Genomic DNA, 27845 nt, shown 5'->3' on the forward strand with positions numbered 1-27845 from the left:
CAACAGAAGAAAACTGCTTATTAAGACCAGAAGGTCTTGGGGTTACACTGGGGCATACCACATTGCTGATTAGTGTGTGTGTGTGTGTGTGTGTGTGTGTGTGTGTGTGTGTGTGTGTGTGTGTGTGTGTGTGTGTGTGTGTGTGTGTGTGTGTGTGTGTGTGTGTGTGTGTGTGTGTGTGTGTGTGTGTGTGTGTGTGTGTGTGTGTGTGTGTGTGTGTGTGTGTGTGTGTGTGTGTGCCTCTGTTTGATCTATCGTACACTAGTCGCATGCTGCTGTGCACCAAGGTCAGTGTGAGTGCGGCATCTATCATCATAGCAGTGTGTGTGTGTGTGTGTGTGTGTGTGTGTGTGTGTGTGTGTGTGTGTATGTGTGTGTGTGTGTGCGCGAACTTGCAGTAGGTTGAGTGAGTTGTGTGGCACAGTCTTCCGCCGAGTGCCAGCTCTCCACCTCAGCTCACTCTGTCACTGCCTGGGTCCTGAAAAAAAACACCACCTCAGCCTTAATACACAGTCGTGGAAAGCAACAGTGAAGTGTGTACAAACACCATTAGTTATCCTACAACAGCTTCGTTTCAAACATCACCACTGCTGGGATCAAATAGTGCTACTCTCCAGTGTGTGCATCACAGAATGAGGAGAATAAAATAAATATTTAAAAAGACGAGCTTAGATTTGGTTCTTGTAAAGCCAACTATTGTCTCTACTTCTCACACAGTTTGAACGTGTTGTAGTCAAACCAGAATTGAAGCAGATGAACTCATGCTTACATTAAAAACAGAGCTAAGTTTGATGTCATGTATCGGGTGTCATTAATATGCTAGTTAGCTTGTCATGGTGCCAACAGGTTGTTGGTGGCTAGCATGTTGTTAGCTCATGATGATGTGGACAAATGAATGTAACTTGTTACGGAGGGCCACCGCAGGCCCACATTATTCTATTCTATTCTATTCTATTCTATTCTATTCTATTCTATTCTATTCTATTCTATTCTATTCTATTCTATTCTAACCTTCAATGTGTTTCTCCTGTTGGCAGAAGCCACCACTGTGCCTGACACTGTGACCCCCACCCTGCCCAGAGAGGAACAGACCACTGCTGCCATGAGACCCGGTAAAGCACACACACACACACACACACACACACACACACACACACACACTCACACACACACACACACACACAAACCCCACACTAAATCATGCATTCATTTGGTTATCTGTCTCTCGTCCCTGCACACTTGCACACACACACACACACACACACACACACACACACACACACACACACACACACACACACACACACACACACACACACACACACACACACACACACAGTCACACACACAGCCACACACACAGTCAGGCTCTTAAGGTCAAACTCATGATGTCACTGTGCACCACTGTGCCTCTGGGCTTTGAAGTCTGTTAGATTCCAGAGACACGCAGGAAAAGCTCTCACAGCCAGAGGATCTCACCTCCTCATACACACACACACACACACACACACACACACACACACACACACACACACACACACACACACACACACACACACACACACACACACACACACACACACACACACACACACATAATGGGAATTCAACTCCGCAGCTATAGGTCAGCCACTGTCGAGTAAGTAGCCTTCCTGGGGTAGATGTACAGTAGTTGTGTTGAATGCAAATACAGAATCGGAAACACAAAGCGCCTTTAATAAAGCTCTGCTAGTCCACCTTCATCATGCTTAGCTCAGTCCATGTTCTGTCTTTGCTCACTCTCATTTATCATCCGTGCTGAGTTTCTCTTTTCAACTCCACAATATTTGTATTGGGCGTGATTTGATTTATGGAGATGTCATATTACATGGGCGCTATTGCCAAAACATCAACACACGATGGGAACTGTCCCAAAGCGCCATGACCATAAAAGAAAGAGCCAGACACTATGGTGTGGCTGTGGAGTCTCATGAGAAAATGTAAAGAAAGAGTTTGACACGGTGCTAAATCTAAAAATCTGTCCCCTTTTCACAGCCACCACCCCCTCGCTGTCTGCTGTGTGTGGCTTTGAGCAGAGCCTGTGTGGCTGGATGGCTGATCCCCAGTCAGGTGTGAGCTGGTCCCTGCACACGGCCAGCGGCAGTTCAACCGGACACGGCACACATGGAAGCAGGCAGGATCTGGCACTGGGATCAGACAGTGAGTATATATACTGATTTGTTGGCAATCGATAACACACGATACATTCATAAAACACACAGAGCCCCCGTAGTCACATACAATCACATCATATAAAGAGAATATGTCGGTGTAATATAAGATACTGTGGGAAATCTTTCTTCTTTTCTCTTTTAAAACTGGTGGTTTTAGGTCAGCTGCTCCCCAAAGTATGTGTCATCATTCACACATGTAGCATGGGAGGGTCTTTCAGTGATCCTATCCAAGAAGTATTACCAATAAAACATGAACATCTTGGTTGCTTTAGAAGCAAAGCCAACTGACAAGCATTTAAAGGGATACTTCACCTTTTTTCCCCCTGCAAGGCATGTAAGACCTCAGAGTCTTTGGAGCCTTTTCAATTTGAATTCATAATGTTGAGCACATCAGCTTAATGTACAAAGCATATGGCAATGATGACACTACTCAGTGACGGTCAATTTGAACACTGTGTTGGTGCTATTTTAAATCATTTCGATCTCTTAAAAAAATGTCACCAGCTGGGCGGGTCTTCTCAGCTCGACTCACAAATGCATTCAACCCTTTTGAAACCTGTGTGCCACATTAGAACCAATTCATTTTCCCGGTATTATTCTGCATTTCAAGACATTTCTCATTCTTTAAACACAGAAAATAAAGAGCACCGTCATGTTGGGATGTTGGATTTTCCTAAGAACAAAGACTTCTGTTAATTAATGGCAAAGTGGGTTCCCCCCCCCCCCCCCCCCCCCTTGGTGGAAATACTTCATAACACAGTGCTGCATGGGGAGAACCACTGTGATGCAAGGATTTCACTCTCATCTGCTCAAAGCGTTCACAACAACTTAATTGGAGTTTTATTTTAAAAAAAATATATATTGGGTTTAATAGCTTCCCTTTCCCTAACTAACCTAGTTGGATACGTTCAGTTTTTTATCCCCCTTTTCCCTCTTTAAGCCTTCTTTTCAGTCCACAACTTGCTTTGTCACTTTTTTATAAGTTTGACCATTTCTCCACGACGTTCTTCTTGTTCACTAGCTCATCCTACAGTGTATCAGTCCCAGTATTTTCATGTCACATTCCAGCCCTCCAACTCCATCACTGTGATGGCCTCTCTCTCCCCTCTCTGACCTCTCTTTCCCTCGGTGCTACTTGCCTTTTTCCACATCTGTCCACCTTTTAATAAGACAGCATGAGGATAACCAAGACTGTTTTATCCATCACACACACACACACACACACACACACACACCCATACGGCACACATAGAGACCCATACGGCACACACACACACACACACACACACACAGACCCATACACACACACACACACAGACCCATACGGCACACACACACACACACACACACACACACACACACACACACACACACACACACACACACGCACACAACAGCCAGAGCAGTCTGATAAGTCAGATGATGGCTTTGACAGAAGTGCTGCCTTAGCTCTCCAGCTCCCCCCGGGGCTCCACCCACACACACACTCACACACACACAAACACACACACACACACACACACACACACACACACACACACACACACACACACACACACACACACACAAACACACTTACACACACACACTTACCAAGGTGTGTGGGTTTATTCCCCCTCTCCTCCCCCCCCCCCCCCCCCCCCACACACACACACGACCTTGCTATCCGCCAAGGTTTTCTGTATCTGTCGAAGCCATCCAGTTTATGGCTGACTGAGCAGCTCTTTTATAAACAGACAGGGCCAGGACATAAGGCAAGGCTTTACATCACACTCAGCCGCTGCGTGTGATGTGCGTGAGCCCGCAAACACGTTCACATCCGTGTGTACGTACACACAGTTGTGAGTGTGTGTGTCTGGGCCCGCCTGAGTGTGTGTGTGTGTGTGTGTGTGTGTGTGTAATTGACATAGCAGCCTCCCTGTCTCCGTGTTGGACAGCGACACGGCATTAAGTCTTGTTCTACAGCAACATTAGCGCGGCGCCCTGTCTGGAAGCTGTCTCCATATGCAAATCAAATCCCCAACCCCTTGTCATTGGATAAAACCTTTTAGGGTTTAAAAAAAAAGGAAAATCTTAAGTTATTCTTTTGATTTCACATAGACTGAAACGCTGTAACCCTGAGGAGATATTCATGAAAAGAAAACTTCACACTACTTATTTGGAAATGGTTTAGTTATTGATAAGGAGAGGACAAGAAGGTAAATGGGGAATATAATATCAGTTACACTAGATGATATCAGTTTGAGTTGTTTGAATGTGATTCAAAATGTGTCAAAATATAAACCAACCAGATTCCTCCTACCTTAACCCAATCTTTTGACTTTTTTTTTTAATTCCCAGATTTTTTAAATCAATATAAAACAATATGTTGTAAAGTACACAATGATGATGTTACTGTAACTATATATTTAAATGTTACAAATGTAAGGGTGCTTTTACAGGTAATTGCCTTAACAGTTGGCTGAACACTTACACAGCTTGAAAAGTGGTGTCTCAGCCTGTTAGCAAGTGAACTATATATGAGCCATGAATGCAAAATAGGACTAAGCAGGACTTTAAATATGTCATCTTTTATATTGATTGGAGTTATCTGCTCATCATAGGAATTGGGATCATTTGTTATCCATGGTAACCACAGTCCCGCTGAACCTGTCTGAAAAACATTGTCTAACAAAGTATTTCATTTGTTTTCTGCGCGTAGCAACACAAGCGTGGTTTGCTTTTTTTATGGTTACGTTTACATAAACTGTGAGCACTTAAGAGGGAGATCATGAGTATTCTATATTTAAGTCGAAGCACCGTCTCTCCTCAAATGTACCCGCTTGTGTTTTAGTAGTCTAAACCTCACCGCATGGAGCAATGAAGACCTAAAGCCCAGTCTCAACATTATAATCCAGGCAGCCGTTATGTTTCTTCCAAAACGCATTAAGAAAAAAAAAACATGTTGGCGCTATATAAACATCATTTCTATTAAAAGAAAGCATTTCAAATACATGGCTTGGTCAAAGTTCATTCACCTCAAATGATTAACCATGAGTTAACATTGTGCTACTTCAGCGCTGCTCACGTTTGCCAACACACAAATACAGCACAGACATACAGATACAGTATACTGTATCTCTGCGTGTCAATCTGTACAATATACACACACACTCATTGATAGTGTAGACACATGTCTACGCAAATGCAAAACGATAAGTCTCTCACACACAAACAAACAAACACACACCCACAGACATACAAACACACACACACACACACACACAAGGACTGGCAGATGAACTCACACACACACAAATACACAGATATAAACATAAATGAAACTCATGCAAACAGACAGACACACACACACACACACTTCTCTCCCTCCCTCAGAGCCTATTCTACATCCCTGCCTATCCCTCCCATGGAGAGTTGTTAATTAATTCCCTCCCTTTGTACGTTCGCCAAGATCAAACGCGGAGAGACAGAAAAACACTGCAACTTTCCCTAACTGTACTTAATGAGCAACGCTAATTTGGGTCCCCGGTTTGACTGCCTCCCAGTGAAGAAAACACAGTTACCTCAACCCAAATCCATTATTCATTAAGCTTGATGTGCTCCAAAATATGCTTCATCTTTAGCTTTTTTTCCCCCGTCTTAGCTGAGGGAGGGAGAACACAGGTGAAGATAGATAGATAGATAGATAGATAGATAGATAGATAGATAGATAGATAGATAGATAGATAGATAGATAGATAGATAGATAGATAGATAGATAGATAGATAGATAGATAGATAGATAGATAGATAGATAGATAGATAGATAGATAGATAGATAGATAGATAGATAGATGGATAGATGGATAGATGGATAGATAGATGGATGGATGGATAGATAGATTACCCTTTTGGCCCCTCTTTGCCCTTTGTTCTTTCTCTCTCTCTCCTTATGAGTTGTCACACGCGGTGTCTGAATGTCGATAAAGGAGCCTATTTGCAGCTCCAGAGAAGCTTTTACTCTGCGGCCCATAATAGACAAACTAGACAAACAGCCAAACACAGCAGCCATCTAATGATCATGGGGCTCTTTGGTCGGGGAAAACACTATAGCGCATTATACTGTATCTCTCTGTCTCTCTTTCTCTCTCTCTTTCTCTCTCTCTTTCTCTCTCTCTTTCTCTCTTGTCACGGTTGCTCACACTATCACTCACTCAACTCAGGCCTTCCTTCTTTTTCCCCTTCATTTGCTTTTGTCCCCCCTACTCCAACTAGTCTTTGAGCGGAGAGGAAAAAAACAAGTGAGTTAGCCCCCCAAAAATATATATAATATAATAAGAGTAAGTGTGTTTAGAGGAAGCCATATACACACGGACACGCACACACAAACACACTCACACACGCGTGAAAACACTGTAAGCACACAGGCTTTCTGGCTATACTGGTATGATGGCTTTGCTGACGAAGTAGCAAAAACTATGGGGAAAGCAACAGAACAGAAGTGTCAGCATCCAATATGATTAGGGCTGTTTAGTATAGAGTGTGTGTGTGTGTGTGTGTGTGTGTGTGTGTGTGTGTGTGTGTGTGTGTGTGTGTGTGTGTGTGTGTGTGTGTGTGTGTGTGTGTGTGTGTGTGTGTGTGTGTGTGTGTGTGTGTGTGTGTGTGTGTGTGTGTGTGTGTGTGTGTGTTTGTTCATTTGTTTCCATAGCCATTAGCAGCCATGATGAAATGGCACTTCTAGTTTGCGGTGAAGCCTCATACCACAGAATGATGTTGGTAGTGCCTTAAACTCTGAGCGACCACAACCCACTACGTTACTGCATCATACTGTGTGTTCAGCCCCTTTCACCAGCAAGGAGTTAATATACTGTCTGCTGTCACACGCCATGCTATTCATTAAAAAAGGAATCCATTTAATGAGTAAAAATGTAATAAAAGCGCAGAGGAAGATGTATATGCACCTTCATATGTACAATCCTAAACTAAAGAGAAAGTGTCAGTTTGAAGGCCACTTAGGCTTAGGATCCAGTGAAAATGCTTGTTGTCAAAATCTCTTTTTGTCAAAATCAGTGAATATCTCCTCACAATCCGCTACCTGTCCGTACTGTGTGTGCACATCTGGGCTAATACACAGCCTATGCTCTGTAAACAGGCTACAGGCATGTTGTGAGCTGCTGGGCCCCCTTTGTTAACATTCCCTTTGTTTACATACCGGTTTAAAGAGCATAGGCTGCACCAGATTCCTTTTAGCGCACACAGTACGGACAGGTAAGGGATCATGAGGAGATATTCACCGATTTTGACAAAAAAGTGATTTTGACAACAAGTGCTCTTCATAATCACAAACTCCACCTTCAATGTGAAATACAGTGAAACTACAATACAATAATGGAGCTTGTCTTCTGTCTCTAGATCTCTCAGGGAACTACCTCCACCTGGACGCAGGCGCCCACACGCAGCGCAAGCGAGCCCGTCTGCTGAGCCCCGAGGTGGGGCCGGAGCAAGGCCCGCTCTGCCTCCTCTTCAACTACCTGCTGGGGGGAGAGGCCCAGGGCAGCCTGAGGGTGCTGCTCAGAGACAGTGAGCAGGAGGAGACACTGCTGTGGGCTCTGAAGGGAGACCAAGGCTCTCACTGGAGGGAGGGCCGCACCATCCTGCCACAGAGCCCCAGAGAGTATCAGGTGGGTGTGGGGTTTGGAACTGACAAGTCATTCATAATCATCCATATTTGCCATCATAGCCAGAGACAGAATGCAACTGTCTGAATATAAAGTGATATAAAGTGTATGAGTAAGGAACATGTTTAGGGCCAAGATTATGTATGATAATGATGAAGGCGCCATCTCAAACATTATAGTTATAGTTTTATGTATAGTTTTCTGGTTGCAACAGCAGTGGGGGTTTAGCCACCTTTTACTGACCACTTCACCAGAACTCTTCTTTAAAGGTGGAGTCAGCCATACTGGAGAACACTCGTTGACAAAATCCCCTTTTTTGTCAAAATCATTGATTAATACTTGGGTTTTTCTTTCAGCAAACACACAGTATAACACAGGTAGTGGATCGTGAGGAGATATTCACTGATTTGGACCGCAAACCTTCCCCAGAATCATTGACTCCACCTTTACCCACTGTGTTGAATGAAGAAAGAGCGTGCTGTGATACATCTCTGTCTTCCTCTATCATATAGGTGGTGTTCGAGGGTTTTTTCGACCACCCGACCAGAGGCCACATCAGAATAGATAACATCCACATGAGCAGCAGCATGGAGCTGGAGCAGTGTACACGTAAGTCCCAATAGTCTGCTGTCTGTCTCTGTCTGTGTGTCTGTCTGTCTGTGTGTGTGTCTGTCTGTCTGTGTGTGTGTCTGTGTGTGTGTCTGTCTGTCTGTCTGTCTGTCTGTCTGTCTGTCTGTCTGTCTGTCTGTCTGTCTGTCTGTCTGTCTGTCTGTCTGTCTGTCTGTCTGTCTGTCTGTCTGTCTGTCTGTCTGTCCAGGCTTTATTCACTGAGTCCGTCTGTCTGTCCATCTAACTATCTAGCCATCTCATTCTCGTCACACCAGACTGGTTATGCTGTGTTTTCTGCTAGAGACTGGAAGAAGGAAGGAAAAAAAAATTCAAAATGTTTTCTGGTTTACACACATAGACACATGCACACACATATGAAAGAGAAAAATATATGGGAAAAAAGAGAGAGAAAGTAGGCCACAAACGGCCTTTGGGCATGGATTCTAATCTATCTTTCATATCACCCTCTCTCTATCTCCCTCAGTCTTTTCCTTCCCCACCCCTCCGTTTTACGATCCTTCTCTTTCTTTCCCTCCACCCTTAGCTATGCCTTTCATGCAGTCGGGGCTGTCGCTAGGCCAAAGAGCACCAGAGAAAAATGTGTGTGTGTGAGAGACTTAAATGTCTGCCAGTCTCTGTCTGACACACACACACACACACACACACACACACACACAAGCTTCACGACAAGGCTTTTAAAAAATATTGGCTTTAATAATGGAGGCTTTGTCGTTAATGCAGACTACACACAGGATTACGTTTTGAATTCCTTACATTTCGTTGTTTGCATCTCTCACACACACACACACACACACACACACACACACACACACACACACACACACACACACACACACACACACACACACACACCCACTCACATGCATGGACAAACACACACACACACACACACACATGCATGGACGTAAAACACACACTCTCAAAGTTTGTTCTCTTTCATTTCAAGTAATGGGAATATTGTTATCACTTAATGATAGCAAAGCACCACAGCACTCAGCACAGCTGGACATTGATAGCTAGCCTGATGTGAGCACATACATTGGCACAATAACACACACACACACACACACACACACACACACACACACACACACACACACACACACACACATGTGCTCAATAATGTACAATGACATGCAAAAACCACCACAGTTGTTTCACATTAGTAGCCATGACACATGAAGACACACACACACACACATGCACGCACACACACACACACACACACACACACACACACACACACACACACACACACACACACACACACACACACACACACACACACACATACATACACACACCCATACACTCTGTTAAACCGTACAGCTGCTTCTCTTTCAACCCTGTTTAATTGTGCTTGGTGTTCATCCGTCTCATCTCTCTCCAACTTCTTTGTCATTCAAATACTCATCCACCGCCATTGTTGCTTTTGGTCACCTCACGGGCTGGTCGTATATTTTAATGAGAGCCACATTAGGTTTTTGACAGATTTGCTAAATGATTTGACACACGGAGATCAGTTTAGCAGTCACGAGGGTGTACGTACTACAGATGCATAGCCCGTGAGAACAGTTGTTTTAAAGCCTTCTTGCCTTGTGGAGGAGCTTTATTAAGTTTGAAAAAGCTAACATGATCTGGATTTCATATGTCAGGCTAAGACTTGGAGACTACACATATTACCAAACAGCAGGCGTTATAAAAACAAATGGCCCTAAAATTGAAAACATGGACTTTTTATGAGGATATCCAGTTGCATTATGGGAATCGTAGGATCTAGTGTGTTTTTTAGCTGACTTACTCAAGCATTCTCTTACTTTTCAGTCATTTCTGTCTGCATTACCCACTTGCTTATGCCTCTACTTATATATTTTTATTTGGTCGTCCTGTATCATGACACTGCTCCAACTTCTTTACTTCTGCAGCCATGTTGTCCTGTTTTCTCTCTCTTCCCCCCCTCCCATCCTCTCTCTCCCTCTTTCTTTCATATTAGATGTCGTATCCTCCGGCAAATAATAAACAAGCAGTAAATCTCAGTGCCTGTTCCCATGACCCTTTAACTTACCTCCACCCTTCCTTTCCCATTCCACTGCTTCCCTTTCTTTTCACCCTAGCCTCACTCTTTTTTTTTTACTTTCAAACTTCCATCCAACCCTTCTTTCCTGTTCTTTACCCATAAAGCCTGCTGTCATCAACACCGCGTTGCTCGCCTCAGGAAAAGAAAGTGGAAGAGTGAATCGAAAATACAGACATAAAAAGTGTTGAAGAAAAAAAATGTAGAGCAATTCAGAAATGACAGACAGAGAGAGAGAGAGAGCGAGAGAGAGAGAGAGAGAGAGAGAGAGAGAGAGAGAGAGAGAGAGATGTACAGGGAGGGCACACTTCCTCTCTTCCGATCCTGCCAGCTCTCTCTCTCTCTCTTGTCTTCCTCTCTTTATTTTCTCTCAATTTTGACTGTCATCCAGGAAGATTTGTGGAGCCTTTAGACCCCAACACTATCTCGGAACTCGACAAATCTTTATTGATTTTCTCAAAAGGGAGTAACAAGTGCCTGAGCAAAAGAACAAGTGAAGTGTCTTGCAATGGTGTGCTCCAGCTGCATTAAAATGCCTTCCTGTTACCAATCACAGAATATCAAGAGATGTGGCTGTACTATGTCAATGAAATCATGACAATATCCTGACTGACCAATTTATGCTTACTATATCTTTGATGCTATATTTGATATTGTAATGCACTTTTTACTAAATCAATTCATCACAATTATAATCTATCCACGTTTCTTACCGAGTGACACCTAGGCCTGTTGAGGCTAGATGCTTACTATCTTCTCACATACTGTACAGTGATATAAGCACCAATCGTACACTGAAACTCATAAGATGAACAGGGTTGACCAAATAGCAGAGTATGACTTCATTGTATATGAATCACAACATGAAGTATTAAAACATATCTCCCTGAAAGCCAACAGTAAAAACTTCAAACTACAATTGATGATGGGATCTCATGGTCAGATTTGTGAACCCACACTGAGCATGAGTCATCTCTGAGTTATATCACTGTGGTTCTACGCTCTTATATGGCTTTATCATACACATATTGGTTACTAACCAATCAGTAACATTTCATTTTTCTCTCTCTCTCTTTTCCAGAGCCTTTCCCTGCCTTAAATCCTGGCATAAGCAGTAAGTTTCTACCTCCCATTTCTACCATGTGTTTGTCCTGTGCCAAATGTCTGTGCTTTCTGCTTGTTGCTATAAGCTCAGCTCACAGCACTGCAAGCGGCCCTGAGTAACCTTGTTAGCGCATTAACATATGTTGCGTTCCGTTAAACAGACAGATGAAACACAGTTATTCTTAATGGAAATTCTACCCTTGAGCTATTACATCATTTTCCAAAAAAAAATCTCACTATGGTTTCTTACATTTACTTTGTATGCTGAATTGTTAAGACAGTGTGTAAGGCTTTGTCAGGGGTTTTGCAGTAGAATTTATGTATGTTGGACTTTATCCAAACTGATGAAGATGACCATTGCACTGCATTGTTCCAGCATGAGTCCCTGCATGCTGGGCTGATACTCTTGGTTATGTAGTTTGGTGCGTACATTCCGCCGTGAGAAAATGACATTTTTCCGCTTCACATACAAATAGTACTTCTATGACGACAGCATTGGCATACTGCATTAGTAACACCGTGGGGTGTGTTTGGACATTCCACAGACTGATATGGTTCAGGTCTTTAAGGATGTGCACCGTGTTGCGTGGGTTTTCTCACTGGTAACGCACATGTAGGCAAGACAGTGCTTTATTCTCGGTGCAGGGGGTGTGTCTATGGTGTGTGTTCAGAGTCACAGTGGGTTACTGGAACCTTTTTGAACCTTTGAATTATGTATTGCTCGTATGGTAAACTTTTATGTTTTTTAAAGTGAAGGTTGCTGCTCAAAGTAAGACAGTCTCCATCTGGTCTGTTTCTCTAGCTATCAAGAACATTAGAAGATCTTAGTAGACCTTGTTTTCCAATGTCCTTAACTCTAACTCGATCAGTCCAACCCTCACTACTTTCTAATTGTGGAAAACAGCCCACTCGCTCCTCATCCACCAGCCTGATTAGCTGTCATCAAGTTAGTACACTCTCTCTCTCTCTCTCTCTCTCTCTCTCTCTCTCTCTCTCTCGCTCTCTCTCTCTCTCTTTTCTCTCTCTCTGACTCTCTTTCCCCCTCTCTCTCTTTATTCAACACCTGATCCCAGCTGAATGAAATACAGGGCTGATCACCATCCAACTTCCCCTTTCTCTTTTTCTTTCTCTTTTTCTCTCCTTCATCCTCAAACAGACCAGTCTGAAAGCAGATAAAAGGGGCTTATAGGCAGATTATGCTACTGGATCACTTGTTTTTTCCAAGTCTAGGTAGGGACTTAAAACACCGGGCTCCGGACTGCTGCATTCAGACACCCACAACATATGAACAAAGCCTGGGTCTCAGTGACACTGAATTTCTCCAAAATGTTATATCTATATGTATTGATATCTCATTTGACAAGTAGTTTATCAAAACCTTTATCATTTATAGATGTTATGAATATTTGTGTCCACATTTATTATTGATGGATGGACCAGATTTGATCGTGAGACACACGCATCCATTTCCTAATATTGTTATTACGAAATTAAATTGATTAATGTGAGTGTGTGAGTGTGTGTGTGTGTGTGTGTGTGTGTGTGTGTGTGTGTGTGTGTGTGTGTGTGTGTGTGTGTGTGTGTGTGTGTGTGAGAGAGAGAGAGAGAGTGTGTGTGCGCGTGCTTGTACATGTGTTCCTCGTGTGTGAATAGATCAAAAACATTCTCTGAATACTGGCAGATACTTGAGCAGCTCCTGTTTTTTTGTTCGCCACAGTTCAATTCAATAAAGCCATGAATACCATTCCCAAAAATAGTGAAAGCCAAAGCGCTTAACTCTAGAAAACTCTAGCCACCTGACTCACACACTAAGTATTTGACCTGACGCATGTAGGTTTTCTTAGACTACTGGTGTCTGGGCAGATATCACATGACTCCCAGCATGACAACAGTGTCAGTTCTACCACATTTCTCATGAGCCTGAGCCTCTATTCTTAAGAATTTAAATGTGTATCTGCAGTCAAGCTCTGGTCAAGAATGATTGCATAATATGAATCTTGTTGGTAGTATCACATATTGGAACAAGAATGTTGAAGGCCATAGTGGAAGGGTTCCATGTGTATAGCTGCCTCCCTCCTTTGTTCTTATAACCCTTAAATAAACCTTCCATGTCTACAGTACATAGGATCGAGGCGCCCCACTGTGTATAGTGGGGTGTCTGCCGGAAATGCAGCTAGAAGACAAAGAAGCACTATAGAATAAATAACTAAATACATCTTCACCTCATCACTTGATATCGTGGAAAGACTTGAGGCAGTGGTGGATGATGCCATCTTTGGTAACTAGCTTTTTTTGTCCTTGGAAGGCCACCGTAGATTCCGTAATTTCTTCGAGAGGGAGGAAGCGTTGCAATTTGCACGTCTCACCACTAGATGCTGCTAAGTACTCCTGTGAGGGATGCAGTGACTGACTTGGTCTTGACTTTGAGAGAAAGGGAAACATTTCAGGAGGACTGCGGATACAATTTGAGACATGCCTGATCACTTGATTCTCATTGCTCAGTATATAACAGTACAAGGGCAGCTTTATTGTGGTGTGACATGTGACATTATGCAACTGTTTAAATGCTACACACAGAGAGACATTCAGTGTCGAGGTTAATTCTGGCTTCAAAAGTATCTGGTCCCTGGTGTGCTCCGGTGGTGTAGTGGATAGATGGTGTACCATATTGGCTCCGACCTTTGTTGCAGTGGTCGCAGGTTCAAATCCGGCCCGCGGACCTTTATTGCAGGTCATCCCCCCTTTCTCTCTGACTCCCCATTTCAACTCTGTACTGTCTAATAAAGCTTGAAAATGCCCAAAAATAATCTTTAAAAAAAAGTATCTTGTCCCGTTTAGTGAAGATTGTTCATGTATGAAGTTTAAGAAATGAGAAAGATAGTATGTAGTTCAGAAACTCTAGTATCCAAAGTTCCTTGGAAATCCCACCCTTTTATTTAAAGCTCATTTTAGGAATTGAGCTCTTGAGAAACTTTTCCCTTCTCTTCCCCTTTAGATCAAAGAATGAGCTAAGTAACGGTCAATTTTTTTGCAGCCCTGGTAATCATCGGTGTCTTAATTTCACTGGCGCTGAGGCTCTGTGCATGGCTGCCTAGTGCGCAGCTTTACAGTCAAAGGCAGTTTTAAACCCTTAAAGAGCACATCTGAACTTTTAAAAAAAGAAGTAAATTAAGCTCACTGGTTTTCTTTGAGGCGCTGCGCCGTCATTCTGTGGCCCTCTTTTCCCCCTCTGTCCTTTCAATATGCCTCCCTTCTCTCTCAGGTCCATCTCGCTTTTTTTCCGATTTCCTCTTCCTTTCTTCCTTTCTCATGTTCTTTCTTTCACTCCGGTTTCCTCTGTATCTCTTTCTTCAGCAACCTCTCTCTCTCTCTCTCTCTCTCTCTCTCTCTCTCTCTCTCTCTCTCTCTCTCGGCGGGTTTCTTTCACATCGAGTTGACAGAGTATTGAAGTTTCAGACAAACCCTCTAATGCAGGATTAAAGATATCATGGCCGGATTAACTGGCTCTCCCTTCTCTCTTCTACCTCCCTCCCTCCCACCCCTCTCCCCCTCACTTTATACCAGCCCTTCTCTATTTCACTCCATCCTCCTTTCTTCTTTTCAATCTTTTCTTAAGGCCTTCTCTCTCATCCTTTCTTTTGCCCCTGTAATTTCTATCCGATTTCCCGTCTATCCCCTCTCTGTTTTCTCCCTGCCTCCCCCTTGACTCCCTTCAATGCGATCTTGCCCTGGTAAAAGCAGCTGCATCCCATCCCAATACAACCACTTAACACTCCCTCAAGTCTTTGTCCGGACCAGCCAGTCACTGCATAATCAAGGCTTTTTGCATTCTCTGATCAAATCTGAAGGCATGGTTGCGCCCTTGTGTGTCAATGTGCAGCTAATGCTTGCGATGTTTGCATCAACCAAAAGGTCATTGAGTGAAATCAGTATAATAAAAGCACATGTGCACCCGTATTTTTCGAGTATGCAATTGGATGTTTGAAAAAAAAGTTTGAATAATAGCTAAATCTGGAAGCCAAATTCTGTTTTTGCTATGCTTAGTTGAATACTAATGCATTCAATTCCAGCTAATTTCAACCCTGTGTGTTACTTTTTAATAGGCCTGTCAAGCTTTCCATTCTCACACAGCATGTATGCAATTTACATTGGCTAGGATGGCAGATTTAGCTCTCAAAATGTATAGTTATTTCTTAAACAGAATATAATTTTCTTTAGACAGGTAGGCTAGAAGTAGACAAAGACAAACCTCAGATTTTGAGCCGACTCTAAAATTGCCAGCTGAAATGGCAGGGTTTTTATTTTTGTTCCATTTCAGCTGTTGCTAGCTAGCCAATTAATCTCACGCTAGCTCTGTAACTTGCTTCAAAACACTGTTCCTCACAAATGAGAGGTGGTCCTCAACAAGCATGTGACAATATATTGAGCTAAAAACAAATATATAGCCTATAGACCTATGATAAGGGGAAATGTAGGTTCAGTTTCAATCTAAGATGACCCTGTTTAGCTGCGTCAGCCTACTGGTTTGCAGTGTTAAAGAGTAGGCTACATTTGAATCTGCATCATCAAAGTTAGTGTTTTAGTTTGAGGTGGCTAGTTAATGGTGTGTTTGTGTTTTTAGTTTTGTAGGAGCACCACACATACAATTCTTATTATTATGGAGACATCCAAAGCTTGACAGATCTGCCATGCTATCTATGGAAGGGGGTTTATTGAAAAGTCAATTGGACGATTAACAGCTTTTAGCTCTCCAATGCGGCCTGCATGCCTGCCTCCCTGGTCGATGGTGCCTAGCAGTAATATGTCCTCCTGCCCTCCAGGGGATGCCATGTCTGGGATGGAGCCCACAGTAGACACAGTGGCGGTGCAGTCTGTCCCTACCTACTGGTACTATGTGTTGGCTGGAGGCGGCGCCCTCTTGCTGCTGGTCATTGTGACCGTGGCGGTGATACTGTGCTGCCATCGGTACCACGGGGCCACCAAGAAGACCAGCGCTGGTCATCATCATCATTCAGTCACGTACCACAACAGCCAGCATCCAAATCAGCAAGGCCCCCAAAACTGCTACCAGAACCAAAGCCATAATCTGATCCAGGGCCCCAACCAAAACCACCTGTACCCAGGTACCGGGCCCAGTCTTGACCCCATGCTCACCATCAGACTGGAGAAAGATGACAGCTGGGATTCCCATTGTTGAAAACAATTGGACTACATATAAATGCTTTTATTTGATTGGAAGGCTTTGCTCAAAAGAAGCGATCAGGGGGTGTAAAAACTCCCGGAAATAAATGATCAACAGACGTGATCGCCACTCTTCACTGATAAGAACCAACATGGAAGAGACACTGCAGCTCCTGTTTCTAATGACTGATCTAATTAGCTAGCTCAGGATGTACCTTTGCTGAACTTTCTGACTGGCTTGAACTGGCAGAATGAACTACTGACATTGAACTGTACCCAATACCCCTCACCGGGGAGATGAAAGAGCTTTGATTGCCAATTGTGATGGCTGATGACAACATTAGAGTGCAATCTGTTCTGATGTGCCTGTGAGCAAATCGGCTTCTACAAACTGCACCCTGAAAATGAAAAGGATCGTGATCAGAATAACAAATAAATCCCAGGTAGACTGCCAAGCAGACTGTGGACATTTGTACATGCAGTGTGCAATGTCAGTGTTGTAATAGCATATTACTTCCTTCAGTAAGGATGTGTCTGTCTGTCTGATCTACAGTTTGGACACTAGCTGCCTCCAAATACCTTGTTCCGAGAGATTTAGACACAGGTACAAGGAGATAGAGGCCACGGTGTGCGCCGCATAAAGAGAGAAGACCATTTATTTTGGGTCTGAATGTAGCCACTGTTTATTTTGTCGACTAGCCTTTGCAAGACAGAGAGAGATTAGGTACAGAGAAGGAGGAGGTCGGGGGGGAAAAAAAACTATAGTTCTGCCCATCCAGCCGTGAAAGACAGACAGCTGCACATCCACCATATTTAGCTCCTTCTTGGGTCTGTGAAAACTGGTGTTCTCTTTTCAGGTTTACACAAGGAGAGAGATAGGACGAGACAGCTTACAACGCATCCTGTAGGCCAACAAACAAACACGCTTTCTGCATCCCAAAGTCTCAAACACAAACACCATATGCACGGACACTTCAAAACTTTTCCCGGGCTAGTCATTTGACTCTGGAGTTTGACCCTGAATGCATTTTTCATTACATCCTGATATGCCTTTTAGAAGAAGAAGAAAAAAAAGTGCTTTAAAAACTATTACCTCTTCACCTCCAGAAATGAGGTAGTGCCTCTGAGTTATTATGAGTATGAATGGACTATACAGTTTATCTTTTTTGCCTGTGTCTGTTACATCTTTGTATGCCCTGCACACAAATCCAAAATCATATGTATTGACTATCTAAAGTTGCAGTTGTACTTTTCCTTTTGAAGTCTTTGTTAAGATCTTTACGTCTGTTTAATCTCTTTCGTGTGTGTGTGTGTGTGTGTGTGTGTGTGTGTGTGTGTGTGTGTGTGTGTGTGTGTGTGTGTGTGTGTGTGTGTGTGTGTGTGTGTGTGTGTGTGTGTGTGTGTGTGTGTGTGTGTGTGTGTGTGTGTGTGTGTGTGTGTGTGTGTGTGTGTGTGTGTGTGTGATCCGAGGAGACGTTTTAATAGTTTGTGGAATCCTGAATGTTTTTATTGTGTTTGCCTGGCAACCTGAAAATGTGTTTCAATGGGGTGAGACCAAACATATGCTGTGGGAAATGTATGAAGCCTTAAAAAAAAGGAAGAAAAAAAACGCTGATCCAGGATCATCCATCAGTTCCTTTGATCGTTTTATTCACCCCCGATCTGTCAAATACGACAGATTCCAGTGCAGCACTTACACCCTCACACCCCCTGACACAGCTTTCTTAATGATCTGTTACCAGTCATTTTAATATAGATATATTTTTGAGTTTGCATAAAATTGTGCAAACTCATCTCATCAAGCGTGACACGATGCATATTTGAAGTTGGGTTATTATGAAAGGGTTTTAGAGTAACATTAGCACTTTTCTGCTTCTTATTAATGATGACGATTTATGTCAATTTTCTACTACTGTGAATCTTAAGACAAACATAAGTTGAGAAATGTACTGGTTGTGATTTAAATCCAATTTGTTTTCTTTGTAATCACATGTCAGGCCAACATGGCTTATGATGTATAGAACGTGTATACAATGTTTATTTTTTTTACACGCCTTGACTATTGTTTTAAGGCATAGGTTATGTTGATTGTGTTCACTCAGATGATCTTAAACACTTTTCTGGAGTTTCTTTTGTGTGTCAAATCCTCGAGTTGAAGCCATTTTGGAAACAGCAAATCTCCCTCATTTAAAAAGCATCCTGCTTCCAGCAGTAATCCAATAGGGACACGACACAAATTTATGTGAAAATCATTCGGATAATGATATAACAAAATAACCTATTAATTGGCTTGTGTTTTTTCTTGATTGAGAAGCCCAGTATGAAGTGCATTTAGGCTCAACCACAGTGGATCTTCTTTCCTGGCATTCTCAGCAGCTCACCATCTTGTGTTGTCAACCATCATTTTGTCCAATGTCCAAATCCCCCAGACTTTTTTTTTTATCAAAACCCGCTTGTTCCTATTATTCTCCTTCCCTTCATCGCAAATCCTCCCTGTACCAAAACACAGGAGAGCAAAATGAGAGGCAGACATATAGGAGAGCAGAATGTCTCAGAGGAGGAAGGCCCATTAAGAGAGCCCAAAGAATGCGCCCAGAGATGGAAAAAGATGAAAGAACTGCTCTCTCTACTTTCTAAAGATAGATTTTTTTTTTCTCTTACTCCGAGAGGAAGGCTAACAGGGAGGCAGGTTGGGGGTTTGGATTGAAGGAAGGAGAGAATTGAAGGAGGAGGGCAGGTTGTTTCCAACTCAAAAGCAGATGAAAGGAGTCCTTTGGCAGAGTAGACAGACGTGATGGAGACACATTATAAGCATGGACGCCGCGCACACAATCGCGCACACACAATCTAACAAACACAAACCTGTGTTTTTTTTTAAGAATCCAGATTCCCAACAAATGTGTTTGTGTAAATCATTGTTCCTCATTCATGTTCCAAAACGGGTATCAGGCTCTGTAGCTCTCCATATTGACTCACTGCATCCAACAGCAGTCTCATAAAATGTCTTTTGTGCTATCGTCGACAAGTATTTCAGTTATTTTTCTGCTTGCATATTCATCCCCCCCTCTCCCTTCCATTTCTATCGACTTGTGTGTGATTTACACATTATGTGACTCATTCTAGCAGCCCCTTTGCTCTAAGCCAATCAATGTTGGTCCCAAATTCAAACAGAGGAATGATATATGAATGTATTTATGTTGTGCCACCCATGCACTTTTCCTCTTTCCTTCTCCCTCTCTCTCTATCAAACTTTTTGCAAGATTTGTAAAAATTGCTGGCGCCTTTTTAATGCGACGCTTTTAAATCAACCTTCCCTCACTTCCCGCTCCCTTCCCCATCACAGACTACTTTGAAGCCCTTTAATATTCCTAATTAGTTAATGGGGCTGATTGCGTTCATAAAACCCTGCAGTAAGCACTTCTATTCCTCAGGCCTAGCTATTTTTTTTCTTTTGCCTCTCTGCCTCCTCCTTCTCCTCCATCCTGGAGAGATATTAGGAATGAAAGCACTCTAACAGGTCCTAGCCCTCCCCCCCCCCCCCCCCCCCACTGGAACCAGCCAAAGAGCTAGCCATGGCTTTGCCTGAATAGAAAAAGACACCCTTTTTATTCTTCTCTTTACTAATTGGACAGTGCGGATAAAATGGGGCTACAGGGATTTTTTAATCTCCTTTCAGATCCGCGTGATGATTCTTCTGACGATCTCAGCCCGAGGGCCTTAAGCCAGGATCATTAGAAAGTGTTCAACAGCCGTCCAAAGAGTGTCCTGGCCCCTCTCTCTCTCTCTCTCTCTATGTCTCTCTCTCTCTTGCTCTCTCTCTACCTCTCTCTATCTCTCTCCTTTCCCCCGCTTGCTTTGCTATCTCTCCATCCGTGATATTTTGTTTAGTCAAAGCCGGTGGTTATTTCAGTTGACTGTGAGGAAGGAGCATGTGGAGCCTTGCAGGTTCTATGGTTAGACTCTAGCCTTACACCATCAGAAGACACAAGAGAAGACTGATAAGATCTTTAGTCTTGCATGAAGGCTACACACTGCAGTCAGACCTCCATAAACTATGATGCTTTACAGTGTGATTTCAGGGACAGGCCACACTGAGCTAAGCAAGTATCTTTTGTTTCAATATGAAAGCATTCATTTATTTAGTTGCTTCTGACAACATTATATGGAGTCCTGCTCATGAAGTTCAGGCCACTCTGGAGTTCTCCAAGTCTGCATTCTTTGATATGTATATCCCTCAATCACATTCAAACTACATATTCCCTGCGTTCCAAATCACATACTTTTTCTTTTTACTACACTACCTGGCTAGCAGAATAACCCAAAAGGCTGTTGTAGTTAGTGGGGCATCTGGGTATTTTCAGCATACTACAATTGATGTGCATGTATTGGGACATCTTAAATCTTTTTCTGGCATACTTAACAGTAGGAATGTATGGGGATTGGAACGCAGGGATTGAGTTTTTGGAAACCCTACCCTAAAGACGTCGATGATGTTTTGTTGTTATTTGATTTCTTCTGCTGATCTATTCATTTTCTTTAATAATGCGATGTTTCATGATGTTTTCTTGAAGACTGATCATTCTGTAAGGTGTCCTCAGCAAAGGGATGAACTTAATGTTGTTCAAGCCAGGCTTCAGCCACATCAGTTATTGTTTACTCCTGTGCACTTTTTCTGCCTCTTATGAAGGAAAGACCTCAACTTTATGAATGTCATTTTAACTCTGGATTTCACTGTCTTGCACTTCACGCAAACTAAATATTGAACTGCAAACAAATGTTAAAAGCCAACCATGGGCACTCCCTTCTCGTAATCAAGTCATTGTACAAACAAATTCTCAACAACCAAACATTTATTGTATTCGAATTGAAATTAAACTGAGTCAATTTAGTTTATTCTCTAATCGGGTTTGGAAGTAAATTTGTTTAAGTCACAAATGTCATTTCAAGACAATTACCTTATATATAATGCATGATCAAATATTTTCATTTCACAGATCTCCTTTTCAAAGTACTTCTATCTTATTTACAGACTGAAGGGTGTTGGAAGTTCTTAAAGGCTTCGTTTAGAAGGTATAATGTGCATTCAACATGTTGGAATTGTATCGTAGAAAATTGACCTTATCTAAACAGAGGAAATGAGGCTGTGTATCTTTTTTTCCTATCTACCAAATTAGTTTTGCACCTCTTGTCTTTTGAATATCTATCACGGCTCCTCTTCATAATGCGTTTTTGGTTCTTTCGCCCCGGCAATAAATGCTTATCAGCTAGCCCAGATATTGCTCCATTTTTTCTTTTTCCTGGGGAACTGTAATATCAATTTCCTTGAATAAAAACTGAACTGAAGCAGAATTGAGCTTCCAAACCTTTTCAAAAAGCCTTGCACTTCGGCCTGCCCTCAGAAGTATAATGTGCTGTTTAAAGCTTGTTGAATTTCATGGTCTTGGAATAAAAAAGAAAATATATTGTGGAGAATGGTAAGGTAATAAAAGCGATATTTTTCTATGAAACACTTTTGTGCGTCTTTTTTTTCCACAGTTCAGAGTCTCTCTCTCTCTCTCTCTCTCTCTCTCTCTCTCTCTCTCTCTCTCTCTCACACACACACACACACACACACACTTATCCTGAATCTGTTTCCATTTTCTGAGCAAATAAAAAAGAGCAATCATGCTTATCACATAATGAAACCTGCTTGGCTTTATGAAGGTGGTCTCAGTATACATGGGATGTTATTTCCCCTTGACAGACTGAGGGCAGTACACAGCGCTTTGTAGCACATCTCACTCTGATCTCTTCAGAAGGTTTAAACAAAATCACTCACTCTTTGAGCTGTTTGTGTGTTTTGGATTCCCATCTCCAAATGTATTCTGTGTGCTGACAACAGAAGAGATAGAGGGATGTTATCACCACATGTTGTTGACTCCAGATCAGCTTTGGCTTGACTGGGCGGGCTACATTAATACCGTCATTCTTTCTTTTACAGATCCCAGGCCCATGGATTTTGGAAAAGATCCTGTTTTCAACCACAAGCCCGCCATCGATGGAGGTGAGCTTCTTCAGTCTTTCTCTCCTTTCTTCTCTTTTCCTCTCCTTTCTCTCCTCTCCTCTCAGCCCTAGGCTATACTGGATGTTTTACAAGTCTCACCCAAAAGAATAGCAAAATAGCTCTTTAAGCATGCCTATGGCACTTCGTTTTACTTTGGGTTTCACAAGAAAAAAGCCTGTGGCAACAGTGTGCGCCTGTGTGTGGGGGGGATGTGTGTGTGTGTGTGTGTGTGTGTGTGTGTGTGTGTGTGTGTGTGTGTGTGTGTGTGTGTGTGTGTGTGTGTGTGTGTGTGTGTGTGTGTGTGTGTGTGTGTGTGTGTGTGTGTGTGTGTGTGTCTGTGTGTCTGTGTGTGTTTGTCTCTATGTGTGTGTGTGTGTGTGTGTGTGTGTGTGTGTAAAGAGTGGCAGTGATGATTGAAAGGTGTGTCCATGTGGGCGTGTTAGTGTGTGTTTCCTCTCCGCTTTCATATTCCGTGGCAGACAAAGTGAGACGGACAGCTTCCTCTTGTGGGCACCTCTAAAAACATCTGTCTGTTACAATCCTGTTTAACTTCCCGTGTGTGTCTGTGAACAGTATGTGTGTGTGTGTGTGTGTGTGTGTGTGTGTGTGTGTGTGTGTGTGTGTGTGTGTGTGTGTGTGTGTGTGTGTGTGTGTCTGTGTGTGTCTGTGTACATGTGTTACTATCCCTTGTTTCTCCCAGCCCCTTGATAGATACAAGATAACTCTGCGTTTACCTAACTAAACAAGTCTGTTAACTGTCCGTTGAATGCTTTTCTGTGTGTGTGTTTGTTTCCCGTGTGCGTGCGTGTGTGTGTCTGCGTCTGTGTGTCTGTGTGATTCAGTGTGCACTTCCATAAAACACTCTAAATGCAGTACTTAATTGTGAATTGGCTTGTTCATGTGTATACATTCATTAAGTGGTTTAGCATGATTGCTTGTGCCAACTAGATCTGCACACTTCAACACTGCTAACACACACACAGCCCACCAGAGAGCACCTTAACAGTCATTCATTTCATTACGTTTCCACATTTTTTGGAGTAAAAAAAACAACTGAGGTAAATTAAGAGAATACGCTTTTTCTTGAATAAATCAAACATTTGCCTCATAAACAGTTTTATTAATTTCCTTAAAGGGAGACTGTGTCCGTTTGGAAAGAAGGAAGGCTACATTTCTTCTCTAAGATGTGAAACATTTAATCCATAAGCACTAAACTGCAGCCTCGCTCAGTTCAATACACTCAAGGGGTCTCTGTGCCACAGCCTGACTTGGTCTGGGATGACCAGTGTCTTATGCTGGCAAATTTTGGTAGCAAAACCTTTGAAAATTTCAAATCAGTTACATTTAATAAGCAAATCATGCGAATCAGTCTTGAATGCATGTTGTAGTTTCAGACTGCTTGATGTTTTCTTCAAAAATTGTATTGTTCAATATGCATTTCTCAATCAGCAGAAACATGTTGAATTGTGTTCTACAAGATGGACTTCAAGTCTATGTACTTATTTATTTATTTATTTATTTGCACTTAAAAATGGTTGTTATTATAATGATGTGAATTCAAATCAAACTGCATCTTACCTTCAGTGTTACACAACAGTAATGTATCTGATGTTAACTGTGATGGATTTCACAAATCCAGAACGTTTTCATACTATGGCGGTCAATGGAAACCTACTGTGATCTCGAATAATAGGAAAAGTACATCCACAAATTAAATGTACTAAAGTACAACGGTGCGGTTAGTTTTGATATTAAGAAAAAAATATTTGTAGTACACAGGGTTAACACAATCAAAACCTGGGTTCTCTATAGTTCTTTAACCTTCCGCATATTTTAAAATGATATTGAAGTTTCAGACTTCTTAATATAAAGTTTTCTTAAGTTATTGTATTGTTCTATATATGCATTACAAAATCAGCAGAAACATGTTGAGTCTACAGGATGGACATCAAGTCTATGTATTCATATATTTGCACTTTAAAATGGTTGTTATTGTAATGATGTGAATTCAAATCAATATTTTAAAATGATATATAGAAGTGTTCCCCTAAAGTTCCCTTTGTTTCCCTCTGTAGAATACATCTTCCCTGGCTGGCCGTCGTCCTTCTCCACCCAGTCTTCGGCTGACGCTGACCCCTCCTCCGTCACCCTGCTGTCGGATAAGGACAAGGACAACGCGTGGCTGTACACCCTGGACCCCATCCTGCTCACCATCATAGTGATGAGCTCCCTGGGTGTGTTGATGGGGGCTGTGTGTGCAGGTCTGCTGCTCTACTGCACCTGCTCCTACAGCGGCCTCTCCTCGCGCTCCTCCACCACCCTGGAGAACTACAACTTTGAGCTGTACGACGGCATCAAGCACAAAGTCAAGATCAACCAGCAGAGGTGCTGCTCAGAGGCATGAAGCAGAGACTAGGAGCTCTGGACCAGCATTGGGAAAGACACATCCCAGTGTCCCTACATTGTTTCTCTTAGTTTGGACAAAGAAAAACACATGGGAAATGCAGCACTATTGTATTTCAGTCCCCCAAACCCCCCTACCTTATATCCTGCTCTGATGTCTAAAAGGGGTTAACATTCACCCCTACCTGATGCGTGTTTAGTGGGAACTTGTCACCAAGATGTCCCCCCTACATGCTATGAGGCCTAAACTGGGGGGGGTTACACCTGACCCCAGTCTCCCCCCCACCCTCCCCCTTACCTACAGTACCATATCTCCTCCGCCTGCAGGAGAGAGCCTGCTCGATTCTAAAAAAAAAAAAGCCTGTGAGTCAATGAAGGAATGAATCAATGAATATGAATGAACAGATCTACCATAGAATATAACCCACTAGCCACTGGAATGAAGGAGGTGGACTGTTACCTGACCCTGACATACTGGACATTTGGACCACGAATGACAGCACGGTCTTGGGTGTAAGGTGACAATGTTGGTTAATGGGATCCTCAATGAAGAAGAGAATTTCATTATAGCATGTACCAATGACTGGTACTTGGTGTAAAGGGGCACAATGTCAAATGTGTCCTCTTTAGCTTGAATTATAGTGTGGGCAATGGAGACGGCATGCGAGAAATCAACCTTTTTGACTGTTCGTGGAGACTTCAGCAAACCAGTGGACCATTTCATGTGGGTACTTTTGACTGAGATCAACACATATCAAGTGAATGCCCATCCCCCCCCCCCCCCCCCCCCCCCGATCCCCCTAAAGATATCAAACCACACAACTCAAATGAATCTAGATTTCTAAAGGCGTAGAACGTAAAGAGGAGGATGAAAAAAGGACCTTTTTCTTTTTGTTTGTTACTGAAAGTTTTAGATATGAGTTCCTGGGAGTTTTTAAACCTCCATAGCTTGTCATATGGCGCTCGCTTGCTACTTTGTCTGCGCTTTGTGAATACCAGTGGCATAGAAGAGTAATGGTGACTGTTTCCGTTTTGTTTTAGACTTGTGTCTGTTTTGGAGGGAGAGAGAGAGATAAAAAAAAAGGTGAAGAAAAGCCAGCTTGAGTTCCTATAGATGCCCTGTAGAGCTCTTAATGCCATTCTTTAGACTTGTTTTAGACATTGTGTTGGACTCCATGGTCTTAACTGTTAATTCAGTCCTTTTTTCTATTTTGGCACATTTTTCCATTATACAGATTATCAGTCTTTAAAAGAAAAAGAGTCGAAGAAGAGATAAAGGAAGATGGACGCCAGAAGAATCAGAGGTTTTATTAAATCTAACATGCTGTTATGGAGTCAGTGCTTTAGATTTCAGTATTCTAGAGTTTGTCTTTGGTATATATCTATATATTTTTGTTGCTTTTCCAGACTGTACGATGCCCAAGATGATGAACTGAAGAACACTGTGTGAACACTAAAATGTCAGTGATTGTTGTTATTGCAACCTATGGATTGCCAAAGAGCTGTGTAATGCGCACGGGGGGCCCTGAAGAAGTGTTAAAAGTGGCTGGGTGGAGAGTCCTCAACACTCCAGCCTTTTTACCTGCCGCTCCAAGAGTCACCCCCCCCCCCTGACCCGAAGGACACTCAAAGTCAAACGGATAGAGAGAAGGAATGACTAATGGAAGGACAATGGAAATCATACCCGTCGTCTTTTTCGGACACACAATCGAGCCTTAAGCTAACTACAGTATAAAGCTGTATCGGAGGACAGCCATCGAGGAGGGCCAGTGCTGCTGGAGGGACTGGAGAATACACACACACACACACACACACACACACACACACACACACACACACACACACTCGCACATGCACATATTGAAAGACAGAAAGAGAGAGGTATTAGAGAAAGAAACACAGTGGTTATGTTTACATGCAGGCAACCCGTTGCTATCTGAATGTCATACATACAACTACATCAAACACCATGTTAAAGATGTTCCCTTCGGTCGGGAACATTTCATTAACTTGTCACCACAGTTAATCAGAGAGGTGAGAGATGAATATGGAAAGGTTCCTCCAAACAATGGGGCAGCTGGGCAGGGGGATTGTCTGCATGCAAACATCACCAATGAGACACTCAGCTGACAGACAGACAGACAGACAGACAGACAGACAGACAGACAGACAGACAGACAGACAGACAGACAGACAGACAGACAGACAGACAAGACAGACAGACAGACAGACAGACAGACAGACAGACAGACAGACAGACAGACAGACAGACAGACAGACAGACAGGACAGACAGTCAATGAGACACTCAGCTGACAGACAGCCAGGACAGACAGACAGTCAATGAGACAGACAATATGAAACATAGAATGAGGCTGTCAGCAGGACAGGTGAAAGGTGACATATAGACACAATCACAACCTTTTTATGAATCTGTGAGATTTTACGGGTCAAGTTGTTTTCCTCTGGGGTGGGGGAGGGGAGGGGGGGTGAATTGAAAGAAATAAAATGAAAGAAGGGAAAAAAAGGGAAAACAGAGGT

General features: G+C 42.7%; 1 protein-coding gene across 2 annotated transcripts in view; it reads left to right on the forward strand.

Moving 5' to 3' along the window:
- LOC307258669 (neuropilin-2-like) overlaps positions 1-27809 on the forward strand; it is a 104560-nt gene extending 76751 nt beyond the window's left edge. For both annotated transcript variants that reach the window (XM_080038300.1, XM_080038301.1), the window contains exons 12-18: positions 1038-1112; positions 2035-2199; positions 7605-7873; positions 8383-8479; positions 11656-11688; positions 22840-22902; positions 24978-27809. In XM_080038300.1, coding sequence (XP_079894426.1) covers positions 1038-1112; positions 2035-2199; positions 7605-7873; positions 8383-8479; positions 11656-11688; positions 22840-22902; positions 24978-25306 — 1031 coding nt within the window. In that variant the 3' untranslated portion in view covers positions 25307-27809. The remainder of the gene's footprint in view (positions 1-1037; positions 1113-2034; positions 2200-7604; positions 7874-8382; positions 8480-11655; positions 11689-22839; positions 22903-24977) is intronic.
- Positions 27810-27845: the final 36 nt, after the last annotated feature.

Source organism: Ammodytes marinus (assembly GCF_949987685.1).
Source record: "Ammodytes marinus genome assembly, chromosome: 12".
NCBI lineage: Eukaryota > Metazoa > Chordata > Actinopteri > Uranoscopiformes > Ammodytidae > Ammodytes > Ammodytes marinus.